The sequence below is a fragment of the Chenopodium quinoa genome, unplaced genomic scaffold (genome assembly GCF_001683475.1).
Source record: "Chenopodium quinoa cultivar QQ74 unplaced genomic scaffold, ASM168347v1, whole genome shotgun sequence".
In the NCBI taxonomy this organism is placed as follows: Eukaryota; Viridiplantae; Streptophyta; class Magnoliopsida; order Caryophyllales; family Amaranthaceae; genus Chenopodium; species Chenopodium quinoa.
The window spans coordinates 3,028,783-3,044,447 of record NW_018743697.1 but is presented as its reverse complement, the minus strand read 5'-3'; the positions used below and the strand labels follow the sequence as shown (position 1 = coordinate 3,044,447).

Sequence of the window (15,665 nt, the reverse complement as noted above, 5' to 3'; positions counted from 1 at the left end):
AATTCACATACCTTGTACATGAATTAAAAGAAGGAAAAAAAACATTATTTCACCCTAGTCTAGGAACACCCAACCACTCAAAGCTATCTTTAGCTCATTTGTTCGTCAAAAGATGCAAATAAACCTTTTTTTTTTTTTGGGGGGGGGGGGGGGAAGGGTTAGAGAGGTAAGGCTTAAACCTAAATGAAAAACTTTACAACCGAAAAGAGACTTAATAGTTTAATAAGAACTTAGTAATCCCTTTATATTATTACCTTTTTATGGAAAATGTGAATATAAGCATGTAAGGGTGAAATAAATGTGAGGTCGAAAGGGTAAGAAAGTAAAAACAATTTACCAAAATAGAGAGAAAAAAAAAGTGAGTGGATTAAAAAAGAATAGATAAAAAAAGAGTAGATTAAAAAAAAAAAAAGCCTAAAATGAAAAGTGAATAGATCAAAAAAGAACGAAGGGAATATTTGCTACTCCGGTAAAAAGCTATATGTGCAAGAAAAAAAGAGAAAAATTAAGATAAAGTAAAAATGAGTAGAACTTAAAATGAAAAGGGAGTAAAACAAAAAATATAACAATAAATAGTACTTGTATAATAGACAAATGTAAAAAAGATTTCATTTAATTCTGAACTATGTACAAATATGTTGCTTTTGTGAATTTCTTGAGAACATCATTGGTTCATGCTTGACTGCAGCAGTGCAGCCTCAGTGTGGTGCTATAGTTCTGGAGCACATTCATCTTTTCCACTATAAGATGATCCCCATTTGTGTCAATACTCTGCTTTAGTAGTACTACTTCTCCTGTATGTACTTGGCTCATCATTTGTCCTATCAGGTATGTATGTGGGTTCTGTCAATTTGTTGCTTTTATTTCAAATAGGCTTGGTTAAGAATGAAGGATCTTGAAAATTCTGGAACCATGCATCTATGAGTAGAAACTTTTTTTTTTTTTGAATGATTCAGTGCTATTACATGAGATTTATCACTCATGTCATTAATAGAGCTAGGAAATTTTTTGGGGGGCAATAAATATGCTGTCTCGTATTAAAAATATGTAACATTCTACAATTTGAAAAGAGAATGAAGTTTAAAGTGAATCTATTTTGTTAAAAATATGCTTTCTCGTATTAGAATTTACTTCTAAATTACTTAATTAATTCTTTTTTCCATGTCATCACATCATGTATAATAAATACGAAGTACTAACTATTGGGTGAAGTTTACATGATAGTATAGGGGTCATGTTATTAGCTTATTGCTCGTTTTCCTTTGCTTATATTTGAGTTATTTCAGTTTCTCTTATATATAATTGTGTTATGCAGTGCTTACTATTTAATTTGGCTTTCATTTCTGAACTAGTGTATGTGCAATATTCATGGAATAGAACACATATCCGGAGTAACATTTCAACATAGCATTTTTGAACTTATAAACTGATATTGCTTGAATTTGTCTTATTTAAACATATTTTGTTAGAGAGAAATCATTAAGTTGAAAAGAAAATATTCTTACTTTTGCTTACTTTTACTATGTTGCTGGTAGATTGGAATAATTAAAAAAGTTCTCTAATAGTTGGAATGAAGGTACCATTGCATGCTTTTAGACCTACCTAAACCCTGAGACCCTCTTTGATAATGAAGGCCATACTTCTTGTCCTAGTTAATGGTAGCTTAGTATAATCCGGTATTAATGAAAAGGGGTAAATAAAGTGAAAAGAAAGAAAATATAATAGGGCAGCAAAATATAGAGAAAAAGTGCAAGGATTAAGGAAGTAATCAAATGAGGGGTCTAAGCTAGTGTATTGTCCACCTGACGTAGCCTTACTGAGGTAAGAGTGTGGGTCCTATTATACATTAGCTTTGAGGGAATTAAGATTGTTAGAGAATAGAAAAAGATTGTAACATTGTAACAGTGACTGTTATGGGTAAAAAGATTTCCTTATAAAAACCAAAAATAGAAGGTCAAATATGGTCTCATATCGCTTTAGTTATTAGTCACATTGTGCTTAAGCATAAATTAAAATGTGTGTTTTGATCTTTTCTCCTAGGTAAGTGATTTGTAGGGAGGTTTTTTTTTTTTTTTATGTAATATACGGTATAGGATATATCAAGAATAAGTGTACATGAAATCAACTAATTTGATGGTTAAGTTTTTTAGAGAGTGGTGTTATGTTTATAATTTTAGAATTAAAGTAGGTTAAATAAGCTTCGCTATTTGCTAAGAAATGTATGTCTTTTATTTTTCTAAGAATAGTCAAGGATTTCAAAGATTTAAGTTGTCTTAGCATTTTGTTGTCATCATCTAAAATTCTTTTTTTTTTTTTGTTGTCATAAAAAGTGAAAAACATGTCAATTTTATAATCTTGAGACCAATGGGATGCATTTGATGGATAGGTTTAATGATGAATAGATCTAATTTTATAATTTTGATCCTAGACAGCTCAAGTACTGCTCAGTATATACTTCGTATTAATATGGAAATATCATACGATATGAAATTAGTACACATAGATATCAAGGACATGCATAAAACAAATTAAAGCTACATAAACTAATATGCAACCAGAAGCTAATAACTAACATAAACCACTTCCTTCTTCTAGCTAGTTAGGTCACTCATATATCATATCATAAACATTACACTCCTCCCCCTAACCAAGTAAAGAGCAATCTTATTTTAAACCAAATTATTGCATAATTGGTACATTAGAATACGAGATAATATCATTGGCTTGGTGTCCAAAGATGAATATTCAGCTAGCGCCTTCGAGCAGCGGTTTCCCTTTGACAATTGAAGTAGACAGCAGCAACAGGAAGGCCAAGTTGGTTGTCTTCAGCAAATTTTTTGGTGCAGAATCGATCTCGACTGCACGGTGGGACGACAGTACCCCTACGGTTCTGCCTGAACAAGATGAACGCAAACCTGTGGATGCCTATGTTCGGCCTCGGCAGCTCATAGGTCACCATCTCTTTCCCTATCACATATCATATAATGGAGTAAGTATATACCATGAAATCATTAGTTTACTTGTTTGTTTAATTAATCTTAAAGTAGTGGTCAAGTCCCCTTGATGATTATGATATAAGTTGAGAGCTTGCTTACCAAAAGTAGCATCTGTTGTGCCTGGAATATCTGTGACTATCCTGTAACATAGGCACATAAATTTGAGTAAGCTTATTAAGTTTCTACTTGATAAAAGATAACAATAAAAATTACATTTACATGAATATAAACATATAAATATATTAAACTTTGGTTTGGATTTTAAGTTAAGAGTATACCAGTGAAGGTGCTCTTTAAGGTAAGGATCACTGGGTCCTGGAACATCTGGATCTGTCATAATCTATCACATATAGGAGGAAAGAGAACATAAGCCCCAGTTGGAGTGGAAATATGTATGTGTGTAGATGCTATCATGCAATAAGATCAAATGTAAAAACTTTACTATAGTAAATATTAGAAACAAAGAAAAAACTTTTAAAATAGTACCATCACTTATACTGATTCTTATGAAGTATAGTATGATATACTTCATATATATATTTATTATTTGATATTAGACTTGTATGTACTCGCGTGATACATAACTCTTTTATCATCATTAAGTTATATGAAGATGCTTTTAAGAGGGTTTTTTTTTTTTTTTTTTTTTTCGTTTTTCTTAAGGTTATCTTCTTTTATAAACTGAAGGGGCGGGAGAAATCGAATTGAAGTAAAAAGTATAGATGGAAATTATAAATGTACCAAGGTAAAAAATGATTTCAAGTCACCATCAAGAACTTGAACCCTAGGCTTAAGGGTGACAGAAGAAGGGAAGAATTCATGACCATTGTAAACTTGCTTATTATTGTAAGTGACACACATTCTCACACTTGGGTTGAAATTGTCTATGACATCCCCAACTACTCTTCCAATGATGAGAGGATCCATCTTTGCCGTTTTCTAGAGAAAAAAAAGAGAGAAGAAATATTATTATGGGGTTTAATTTTGGAAGAGACAATTATATGTAAGGTCTCTTGAAGGGGTGTCTTGATGGTATTGGTGGGGAGATGATCTCATTATATATATACTGGTAAGGGGAAGCTATAATTAATCAATTTACACAATAAAAAAGAATAAATAGAAAAAAAAAATTGAAAAAGAGGAGGTGGTGGGGCCAAGGATTTTAGTGTACATAGGTTTGAAAAATTGGCAATTCAAAGTGTACCTTATTATTATTGTTTCAAAATCTTGGTGTCTTGTGGTATCTTCCATAGTTCCAGCATCTTTCTCTAGGGTCTTTATTGGTAATTATTTGTGCAAGTATTTTGTTAACCACTCATATTCATTCATAGTGAAATTTAGGGAGTAGGTTAGTCAATTGGCTTGGTTACATTTGGCTTTTTTTTTTTGAAAAAAAAAATCAACATAAGATGATGTACAAAAATATAAGTATTTCAAGTAAATACTTCGACAATATTTTAAGTCAATTCATATATAATAAGTTTAAGTGAATATAAAGTTAACGCATAGACCTAGCTAGCTAGTGTCTTTTGTATTTCATATGGGACATGGGACTAACTATATAAAACTTACTCTTTACTAGCTACCTTATTATTTTCTCTTTAAATAAGACGGATTGAGAAGTGGTATGTAGTACCAAACCAGCATTTCTGATTGATGCAATTAAGCTTCCAATTGAATGGTCCATTTAGCTTCTAATTGAGATTGGATTTGAATGCTTTCAACTTAACACTGATAACAATATGACTATTTTCTTTGAGATCTAATTATTTCAAATAACACTTTGAAGAGCTACTTAGAAATAAACCACTTCTTAAGGCCTAAATTATGTTTCTCTTCCCTGTTAACTAGCAATGAATCTCTAACATCCTCTTAATTTTTGCTATAAAAGCAAAATATGATAATCCTTGTTTGGCAAGGGTGCCAAAAATCTGGAATAAACCTTTAAAGAGTAAGGACATTACTGATATAGTACAAGAACAGTATCTGGTGACATTACTGATATAGTACAATCATACAAATATTACTGATCATAGTGTAGAATAATTATACAAGTACATGAGAATAACATCAAGATATATTGGAAACATATTCCTAAACACTTGCAACTTCTATAAAATAAATATTTCTAATACAAAACATGATGACTCTTAATGTTATCAATACTTTGTAATATATTCCTATAATCGTAACAGTTTTACCACGAATTATAAGATTTGTGAATGATTTGATGGTTTAGGATTTTCATGAACTAAACTATGAATGCTTGTTTTGTTTTTTTTCCTAGACCAAAATCATGCTTAGAGCATGAAGTCCTTGTCTCGAGCTAATTACCATACATGGCCAATTTGATGTAAAAAGGTATTGCGAATATTTAAGAATGAAAGTAGTATATGTCTCTAGACATGAAGAATTTGATCAGAAGTTGCTTCACATTCGGAAGCTACTAAAGGCCCTAAGATCTTTAGCAGAAGAGGCTAAACTTGAAACAAAAATAGCAATAATTATGAAGTGTTTATCAATAGAATCTGCTTAATTATTCAACCAATAATACAATCAAGCTAAGCAATCATTAGACAAGCATACACACACCACCTTGATAAATATAAATTTGGAGTATAAAGTAACTCCACCATTAATCAATTAAATACCTATAATTATATAAAAGAAGAATATGTAACTAAATGGAATTAATCACTTAGTGGTGAGTCGTCATTCATATACTTCAATCTTTCACTTTTTTCCTACTTAAACTAGTAAATGAGAACATTAAGAAGAGTGGATTACTATATATATAGAAGATCGAAGCATTCTGCCTACCTCTAGTAATGTCACAAATCTAACAATTTGACGTTTTTAATTAATCTTAAATTAATATAGCTTAGTTGCCACACGTATGATTCTGATTCAATTAATTTGTTTATGAGTTTTTGCTTGTTTTCTTTAGTATATACTAGATTACTAGCATAGTGCCCGTGCGATGCACGATTTATAAATCAACTTATTGATTTTTTGAATAAGGTATTATTAATTCCGTAGGGAAAAAAAACTAACATAATTCAATTAGTAATAAAGGGTTCATTTTTACTAACAAATTAATTTTGTCATTTAGATTCATTTTATTTCCTTTTTTTATATAATGTTATTTGTTTATTTGAAAAATAAATGAATAATACTCACATAATTATAAGAGATATAAACTAAATCTTTCCTACCTCCCATAGATATAAACTAAAATTTTCTTAACATAAGCAGCTATACATTCGAATATTCACTAATAGAAAAAGGCTCATTTGCGTCGCTCATTTATAGTGTATTTGCGTCGCTTCTATGAGCGACGCAACTGCTCGCGACGCAAATGACTTTTAAGTCATTTGCGTCGCTCCTAGGCGCGACGCAAATAAGAGTCATTTGCGTCAAGGAGCGACGCAAATGACTCTTCTGATAAACTTTTTTTTTGTTATTTGCGTCGCTCCTTTATAAAGGAGCGACGCAAATGACTCTTATTTGCGTCACTCTTTTATAAAGGAGCGACGCAAATGACTCTTCTGATAAACTTCTTTTTTGTTATTTGCGTCACTCCTCTATAAAAGAGCGACGCAAATGACACTTCTAATAAACTTCTTATTTGTTATTTGCGTCACTTGTTTATATAGGAGTGACGCAAATGACTGAGTAGACAATACAAAATTGTTGTATTTGCGTCACTTGTTTGTTTAATGAGTGACGCAAATGAGGTGAATTTTTTTTTTAAATTATAATAATTGCCTTGTATATGTTTGTAGTACCTGTTTTCCTTACTAGTGGTATAAAGTAATATGCTAACACTAATATAATTGAAATTAAAATGCAATATTATTGAATAATGCAAATGTAAATTTCGGCAGAGTCTCCTTTGTAATTTGGCCTACCCATAAAATTGGGAATGACGGCATTATATTAACAACTTGTCCAATAAATTACATCTCAATATCATAGACATTATACTCATCATCCTGCTTCTGTTGCAAAGGAAGATAACTGGGCATAAATTATACATCATTAGTAGTTATTACTTGTGAACTTCACTGTCATGTCTTTTCCTTGTCATCTGCCATGTAAACGGACTATTAGGATCCACACCAGGCTGTGAAATTTCCAAACCATGTTTCTTAACCAAATCAACGTATCTGAAAATTCAACAAAAAATAAATGACAAAAGTTGTGTACTGAATAGCTCAAGACATTAGAGGATATGATGCAGAAAGAGTGCTAACTTTCCAGAATCAAAATTATCCACTCCCAAATCTTCGTCCCGGATAAATATGTAATCATATGGTGCCACAATGTCAGGATGTAGAAATCGTTTTGCATACCACCTTTAACCATACAATGAAAGAACGGATCAGTATGATAAAATTGATAATTAATCTGACCCAATTGCCTTAAAACAAGAGTACTAACCATTTCGTCTGTTTTCGAGCACTGACATGGATAGAACGTTTTGACCACTCAAACTGATCCCACTCAGTCGTCTTACCATCGTAATGGAAGAGCAGAATAGTGAAGTTGTCTGAGAACTGTGCAAGGATAAAAGAGCATATAATTAATACAAAGATGATGTTAGCAGTAATAAAGGACTTGAAATTTCTAGAAAGAAACCTTTTTAACTGCTTTGTCAATATTTTCTTTCATATCTAAGCCAACTGTGAAGGTCACTAGATACTTAGGCTTGGTTTTCAGATCCTGCAGAAGCCATTTTTAACCAGTATTATATTCAAACTTCAAAATTCTATTATCAAAATGAATAAAACTCAGTCTTTGTGCTGATAATGCAATTTATCAAGAAACCTTAAAAGTACATAAATAAATGTTTAAAATTACAGTTCCCTTGCTTATTTTTTTTTCCCTTTACATCATTACTCAGACCCCTATTAACCCGAAAAGTGTAATGTGGGAAACAGAGTAAAGACTTTTTGTCCAACAAGTATCAAGGATAGTGATTAAAAGAGGAGGTTCTACATAACAGAAGACAGTTTAAAAGTAAGGTGTATGTGAGAAGAAATTTCAAAGACTTGTTATAGTATGTTCACATACCTCACTAGGAAGACCCCATAGTCTACGGAGATAGAGATCTGACTTAGAAGCAACTATCCCTGGCGGTAGTCTCTCTGCACCGCTAGGGTTTGATTGGGCCAGCAATGGCACCTGAGAATCCACAACAATCAAACAACAAATATTATTAAGTGATGAGAACCTTGGAAGACTAGTCCCATGCATCAGACCAGAAAAGCCTTAAAAGAAATACATACATGATGCCTGATCTTGCAATGAGTAACAGATGTAAAATATATTTCAGCAATCAGCATGAAGAATTTTTATAAAATGATTAAAGTGGCAACTCGCAAGGGCTACAACTACATATACAAAGTGTGTTGATTGAAAAGTTTCAACAATATAACTGTTTGCTTGTGGTAAAGTTGGGTTCAGAGTTACAGAATCATGCAGGAATACATCAGTTTTATATGAATGAAGTTGCCTAACATATTTTACCAACAGGATAAAATTACATGAAAAGACTGCAGTGTAACAGAAAAAGAAAATGACTGGTGTGCATGTACAATAGCAAATTATGATTACCGGAGAAACAAAGAAGTTGAAGGAGATGATAAGCCCCCCCTTCCCATCCAATAATCTCAACAATAAGCCTACTAAATTCGGCAATTCGGCACTCCTCCTATATTTAGACTATCCATCAATCATCATTCTATCATTTGTTCATTCTTCATTATCAACTAAAAATTAATTGAAAATAAATTAAAATTCCTCTCTTTCTTCTAATTTCAAATAATCAACAATAAATAAAAACAAGAAAATCACAATTTCTGACAAACTCGAAATTTTAATTTCAACAGAAATGAACACAAATTAAGAACAAAATTAAAGAACTTAAACACAAATTAAGCACAAAAATCAAATTACCTTCTCATTAAGAGAGCATTTGGACTGAACATACGACTGAGGATCAAACCTATCATTCCGAAACGCGTTTGAGTTGATTTTTTGCTCGAAATGGGGGATTTTTGGTCGGAAACAATCAATTTTTCTGGGTTTAAGGGTTTGAATTTCTTGGGGTTTTTGGTCTAAATTTTTGCTCGAAATTGCTCGGATTTTCTTCAACTTGACTGCAATTTTAATTTAGATGTTAAATTTTCTGGGGAATCGCAGTTTTTTGGCCTAATTTGTTGGATTTCAGAGACGAATTTGTGGGTGTTTTGCTGTAAATTTCAAATAATCAACAATAAATAAAAACAAGAAAATCACAATTTCTGACAAACTCGAAATTTTAATTTCAACAGAAATGAACACAAATTAAGAACAAAATTAAAGAACTTAAACACAAATTAAGCACAAAAATCAAATTACCTTCTCATTAAGAGAGCATTTGGACTGAACATACGACTGAGGATCAAACCTATCATTTCGAAACGCATTTGAGTTGATTTTTTGCTCGAAATGGGGGATTTTTGGTCGGAAACAATCAATTTTTCTGGGTTTAAGGGTTCGAATTTCTTGGGGCTTTTGGTCTAAATTCTTGCTCGAAATTGCTCGGATTTGCTTTAACTTGACTGCAATTTTAATTTAGATGTTAAATTTGCTGGGGAATCGCAGTTTTTTGGCCTAATTTGTTGGGTTTCAGAGACGAATTTGTGGGTGTTTTGCTGTTGAAATTCACTGGAATTGAAGAACTCTTGTTTTTTTTTCTTTTTGATTAGTGAATGTAGGCGAAGGTAAAAAAACGCAGAAAACCTAAAGCCAAAAGAGTTATTTGCGTCACTTTATTATAAAAAAGCAACGCAAATAACCTTGTTTATGATATTGTACACGGCTCATATGCGTCGCTCATGTAGTAAAAGCGTGACGCAATTTACTTAATCACTTATTTGCGTCGCTTGTTAACAAATGAGTGACGCAAATAAGTTTATTAATTGCGTCGCTTTAATAAATAAGAGCGACGCAAATGAGAGAAAGCTGAAATGCACTTGAGTTTTGCGTCGCTTCTTGAATAACATGCGACGCAAATAACTTAAAAGGATGGTAAAAATAAACATTTGCTTCGCTCCTTAGAATGAGTGACGCAAATATGGCGACGCAAATGTACATTTTTTTACTAGTGATTTGTTTTACTCGTTGTATTCACCAAATTTTAGACACAATAATAACTTACCTTATATTTGACCCACCACTATATACATTTTTCCTAAGCAAATCATTGTGTCAAAAACAATTACGGAGTACATAATATCCATACAACCAATCAATAACTGATAGAATATACAACACAAATATATAAATATGATTTGGTAAATTTTTATACGAATGAAAGATATTTATTAATATTTTTAAGAATAAAAGACAAATTTCATCAACTACCCAATCATGTATGTAAATATATTTTTTTATGGATATGTATTCTTATACTATAATTATTTAAATTTTGAATATTAGCATTAAATTAGTAAGGAAATATGAAAAATTAATGGTTATAGAAAAATAATATTTTAAAAGTGTGCGAAATCTTTAATTATTATATATGGGTAAATTTTTGGCATAATTATTGTTAGGAAAATATTGTTTAACTCTTTTGTAAGAAAAAGTTACATTAGATATATATTTTTAATCTAAGTTAATTTAATTTCAATAAATTGTATTCCCCTCAAAAAAAATTCAATAAATTGTATATTAACAATTCATAGACTCTACATTAATCTAAAATTAAATTATTAGATATATTTTTTTTTAATCAAAGTGAAATTAATTTATTCACCATGATTCTTTAAGAGGGGTATGGTCAAACATCATAGTGAATGTCATATTGAAGAACAATATATTAATCTTTCCATAATATGGCCTTGAAATGAAAAATATAAAGACATATATGTTATGACTATGGCTATTATTTATATAGATGATAATACAAAAAAAAAATTGTATCTTATTTTATTATTTGAATACTATGATTTGAATTGAATATTTTAAGAATTTTTTATTATTATTATTAATGTATTTTTTGAATATTGTATTTTTACCTTATCATGCTACCATTATATTTGTAGACTTTTTATTTATTTATGTGAGAAATAATATTTCTAGACTTTACTATAATAGATGTTCTTACCATTATGCTCGTATTATGTAATATGAAATACTTGTATAATTCTTTTCTTTGTTCATTATGTCACAATAATGTTGCTAGACTTTACTATAATAGATGCTCTGACCATTTTCACGACCATCTATTATAGTAACTGATTACATTATGACTAATGAGCAAAGAAATATCACTCTATGCTAATATGCTATTAATAAAGGCAATTCCCAAAAATAATCCAAACACTATTTTAGAAATAATATTGCTAGACTTTATTATAATAGTTTATGTAGTAATTTAGAATTTTTTTTATATGGAAACATAAATGTATAATAAAAAAATTAAAAAAGACAGCGAATCATAAAGAGACATTTGTCAGTCTCACATTGAGGCGCTTGTCTTTTAGTATAATATATAGATAGATGCTAATTCCATCACTTGAATTAAACTATATATATTATGATCCAAATATTTACCTAACTGGGAAAATTCTTATTTTATATTATGTTAACTAATACTCTCACCGTACCTTTTTGAAAATTCTTGCATTTTTTTTTTGAATTGAAATAATGTTGTGCACAAGCAATTGCCTAGAATTTGTTATATACACTCGGGTGCACCATACAATTAAAGTTAGTTTTTCTCTTCATTTGATGATTTAATAAAAAGCAATCATTAAAATGAAAATAAAATGTTTATGGGTGTACGGTAAACCCGGGTGTATATTACAAGTTCTCGCAATTGCCTATCATGTCACATGTAGCTTTTCCTTTTTTTTTTTTGTTTCAATTTGTGTTTTTAATGCCTAAAAGGCTATAATGGTCCTGGTTGGCCTATATGATGTATTTATATTTTTGGTGTTTAGAGAGCCGTAAGGGTGGGGGTGAGAATCGATCCCAGGATCTCCTGGAATCGGAAGGTAATTTCTAACCACTTGAGTTATCCCTCACTCTTTTTTATGATGTATTTCAGATAATTAGTAGTTCAAATCACTTGAGCTATCTTTATGCATTTCAAACTAATAATTTATTCTTGTATGTTCCTTTATTTTCTGTAATTCTTGTGAAACTTATTCAACCTATAATATAAAGCAAAAGGCTAGGTTATAATTGAATTTGTTTTAATAGATTTTAGGGTGGATTCTATGGACTATTTACCTTATTTTCACTTATCTGAACTTATTAGACCATATTAAAACTTGTATTAGTAATTTAGTTGTAATCTGAATTTGAATAACTCTTCTCATAACCTATTTAACTCAAACTAAATTTATCTGAACTTATTTAAATTTAACCGAATTTATCAAATCTTATCAAATCCGAAATAAGTGAATATGGTGAAAAGAACATACTCTTATAGTAAATTATCCCCTTTTTTTTATTTTAAAGAGATCCTTGGTCTTAACAAGTTAGGGGGAAAAAAGGGGGGGGATTTTGGGCTTGTTCTCTTCAGCTTAATTTCAGTTCAGCTCCAATCAATTCAATTCAATGCAGTTCAGTTTAGTTTCTAATTTCCTTATCTCATAAACAGTTCAATTCGGCTGATCAGCTCCAATCAGTTCGTTCAGTTCAACTAAATTCAGTAAATTAGAATAAACCCTTAATGTGTCATGAGTGAGATTTGATCCTAGGACCTCTAGTTGAACTGGCAAGCTAGGGACTTTAACCAATAAATTATCCTATTAAGTTTATTCTAAGTATGAAATAAATTATTTACAGAGTGTAACATATCACTCGTGTTATCAAGAAATATACATGACTTACTACCAAATTCGATTAATCTACGATACATTTTTTTTTTTAATGTAGATGCCGATGCCAAATGCTATACATGATATATTAAAATATGCATGATAAGAGTATATTTATTTGTTTTTTCTTATTTAATGTTTTGTGATTGTATATTTGTATATGCTGAATTGAATGCTTTTATATTTGAATATACTTCTCACGTTACTGTAATTATAGGTGTCAAACCCAAATCGACCCGAAAAAAATTATCTGTTTCGAACTGTAACCGATCTGATTTGATCCGAGAAATTCAAGACCCAAACTCAATATGTAACCGAACTGAACTCAACCAGAATCCGAACTTGACCCGATCTGAACTTAACCCGGCACCGATTTGATCTGACTAGAACTCAACCCGAATTCGATTTGACCCAACCTGAACTCAAACCGAACTGATTTGAACCGACCCGAGCTCAACCCGATCCGAAATTGACCCGACAAATAACCGATCAGATCCGATCTGTTTTGACCCGAACTGATATTAACTCGACCCGATTTTAACTCGATTTGATTTTTACCCGATCTGAATTTAACCCGACCATAATCGATTATTGACCTTTTTTATTCAAGTTCTTATACTATATATTTACTAATTATTAATAAGTTAACTTTTTTACTATAAAGAAATAGTCTGGAGTCTTAAGTTTACTACAAACCCATCACGTGAGACAATTTGACCAAGAGTAGGTGGGGTTCACATAAAGAGCTCTCTCTTCCTATCTCTCTCCTTTTTTCTCTCTCTACCATGTGTTTTTAGAATATTTTAATCATTGTTATGTATTTACAAATACATAACATTCCTTCATTACTACTTCCTCTACAACTGTGCATTATCCTATAATTATAGGTGTTATACATCGTACGGTTATATACACACTACATACATATGCAATAATTTATGCTCAAATAAAAAGAATGTACATAGTAACAATTAACTATCAATATGTATAATGCCAAGCTTTTAATATAAAAATTGAATTAGTAATAAAGTAATTCTAACAACTCTAACAAATATCTTATACAAATTGAATTAGTAATAAACTAAACTAATAGTACAGAACTCATAACCTCGTAAGATTGTACAAGTGATGAAGAGTTGTAACCTTGTAATAACCTTAATTTTTTTTTTTTTGTATATATCACCATATGTAACTATAAGTCGTCAATATATCACTAGCTCGGTCTCACTTATATAGGTATGATAAGTTATCGATAATTATGCAATCTCAATTTTCCTTTAAGATAAAAATTATACATAACTTGATCAAATGAGGAAACTAAAACTTCGTGCTTCGTAATTAGAAATCATATTGAACCAATAATAAGGTAAAAACTCAATAATTTCTCTAGATTAAAAATAACCTTATTTGGATATGAATTTGGTCAGCTAGACCAAAATTCAGCCAAACGCAAAAAAGAATTGAATTGAAACTGACCATTTAATGAATTAACGGATCAACCTTATCTTAATCAAACCGAACTTGACCGAACCGAAATCAACCCGACCCATATTCTTTCGACCCAAAGTTATCCGGTTAAACCCGTTTTAAACCCGATCCAAATTTATCCGAACCGAAAGTGAACCGATCTGGAGTTAACCTGACCCATATCTGACCCGGACTCGATAGACCATGACCCAAATCCGACCCGATCCGAGTTAAAAGGATAATTTTGATCCGAACATATCCGACCCGAACAAACCCGACTCGAACAGACCTGACCCAAACTCCATCCGATTATCCGAATTTACACCTCTAACTATAATCATGCATAGCATAACGATTGAGAAAGATAAGTTCATTCGTTACTTTTAAGATTAGGTTCATTGTAATTTAAAAGTTGGCTTCATTTTTCCGATCCTTAAGCTTTAAATTTCTCCACCAAGTCAATATATAGTTATAACTTGAAAAATGACTAAATCTATAATTGAAAGGCAACCAATGAACTTACAACGCAAAAAGTAAACCTTAAGCATAGTAATGGTGGACTACAAAGTAACTCAAACTTATTGGTTCTCTCTTTTTCTCTCACACTCTTTAACTGGTCTATGTGCGCAAACGATATAATATAGTGTGTACACATTTATACAAACCTTTTATGAATGCAAGCTAGCCATTATTTAACATTATCAATTTAGTAAACAAACTTATATTAACAAAAAAGAACGACTTAAAATATATAGATGCCATGCATGATAAGGATTAACTAGACACTTCCAATATTCTCACCTATATATACTCCACAAAAGTTAGTTTGAAGTGACAATTATGCATAATCCATAATCCTATCCCACCCCAAAGCATACGTAAATTTTGGCTTATTATGTGAAGTTTCTATAGAACGTTTAGTTTGCATTTGAGAATCTAAACACTTAATGATGTTGGTGATAAAATGAAAATAAATATGTTTAATTTTATCAATGCTCTTTAACTCGATTCTCAATGTTTCCTTTTGTTCTTATCATTGACTTCGAAGATTAATAAAATTATAGAAATGCAAATACTTGTCTCAAAATTATAGGTTCGTTAATAGAATCAAATTTTGTGTTGACAAAACAAAATTAGCAATCGATTTGCTAACAATAAAATGTGGGAACAGCTATCCCTTTTGACTTGAGAAATGATAGAAGTAAATTGTTACATTACTTAGAATACTTACATGAAACAAGTGCATACATAAAATAGCTAGAAATTAATCGGGCATGTTCACATTTACTGAGTTGAACTGAATTGAATTGAACTAAACTGA

General features: G+C 30.8%; 2 protein-coding genes across 2 annotated transcripts; both read right to left on the bottom strand.

Annotated features, from left to right (window-relative positions):
* Positions 1-1,217: 1,217 nt before the first annotated feature.
* On the bottom strand, positions 1,218-4,519 carry LOC110684256 (CEN-like protein 2). The gene is made up of 4 exons (XM_021860692.1): positions 3,738-4,519; positions 3,275-3,336; positions 3,096-3,136; positions 1,218-2,967 (listed from the first exon to the last, which is right to left on the bottom strand). Exons 1-4 carry the CDS (start codon positions 3,921-3,923, stop codon positions 2,750-2,752), a joined length of 507 nt encoding a protein of 168 aa, XP_021716384.1. The 5' UTR covers positions 3,924-4,519; the 3' UTR covers positions 1,218-2,749.
* Positions 4,520-6,832: 2,313 nt separating this feature from the next.
* LOC110684482 lies at positions 6,833-14,718 on the bottom strand. Its single transcript, XM_021860938.1, has 6 exons — positions 14,634-14,718; positions 9,402-9,604; positions 8,073-8,183; positions 7,638-7,721; positions 7,440-7,555; positions 6,833-7,354 (listed from the first exon to the last, which is right to left on the bottom strand). Exons 1-6 carry the CDS (start codon positions 14,716-14,718, stop codon positions 7,222-7,224), a joined length of 732 nt encoding a protein of 243 aa, XP_021716630.1. The 3' UTR covers positions 6,833-7,221.
* Between the last annotated feature and the right edge of the window lie 947 nt (positions 14,719-15,665).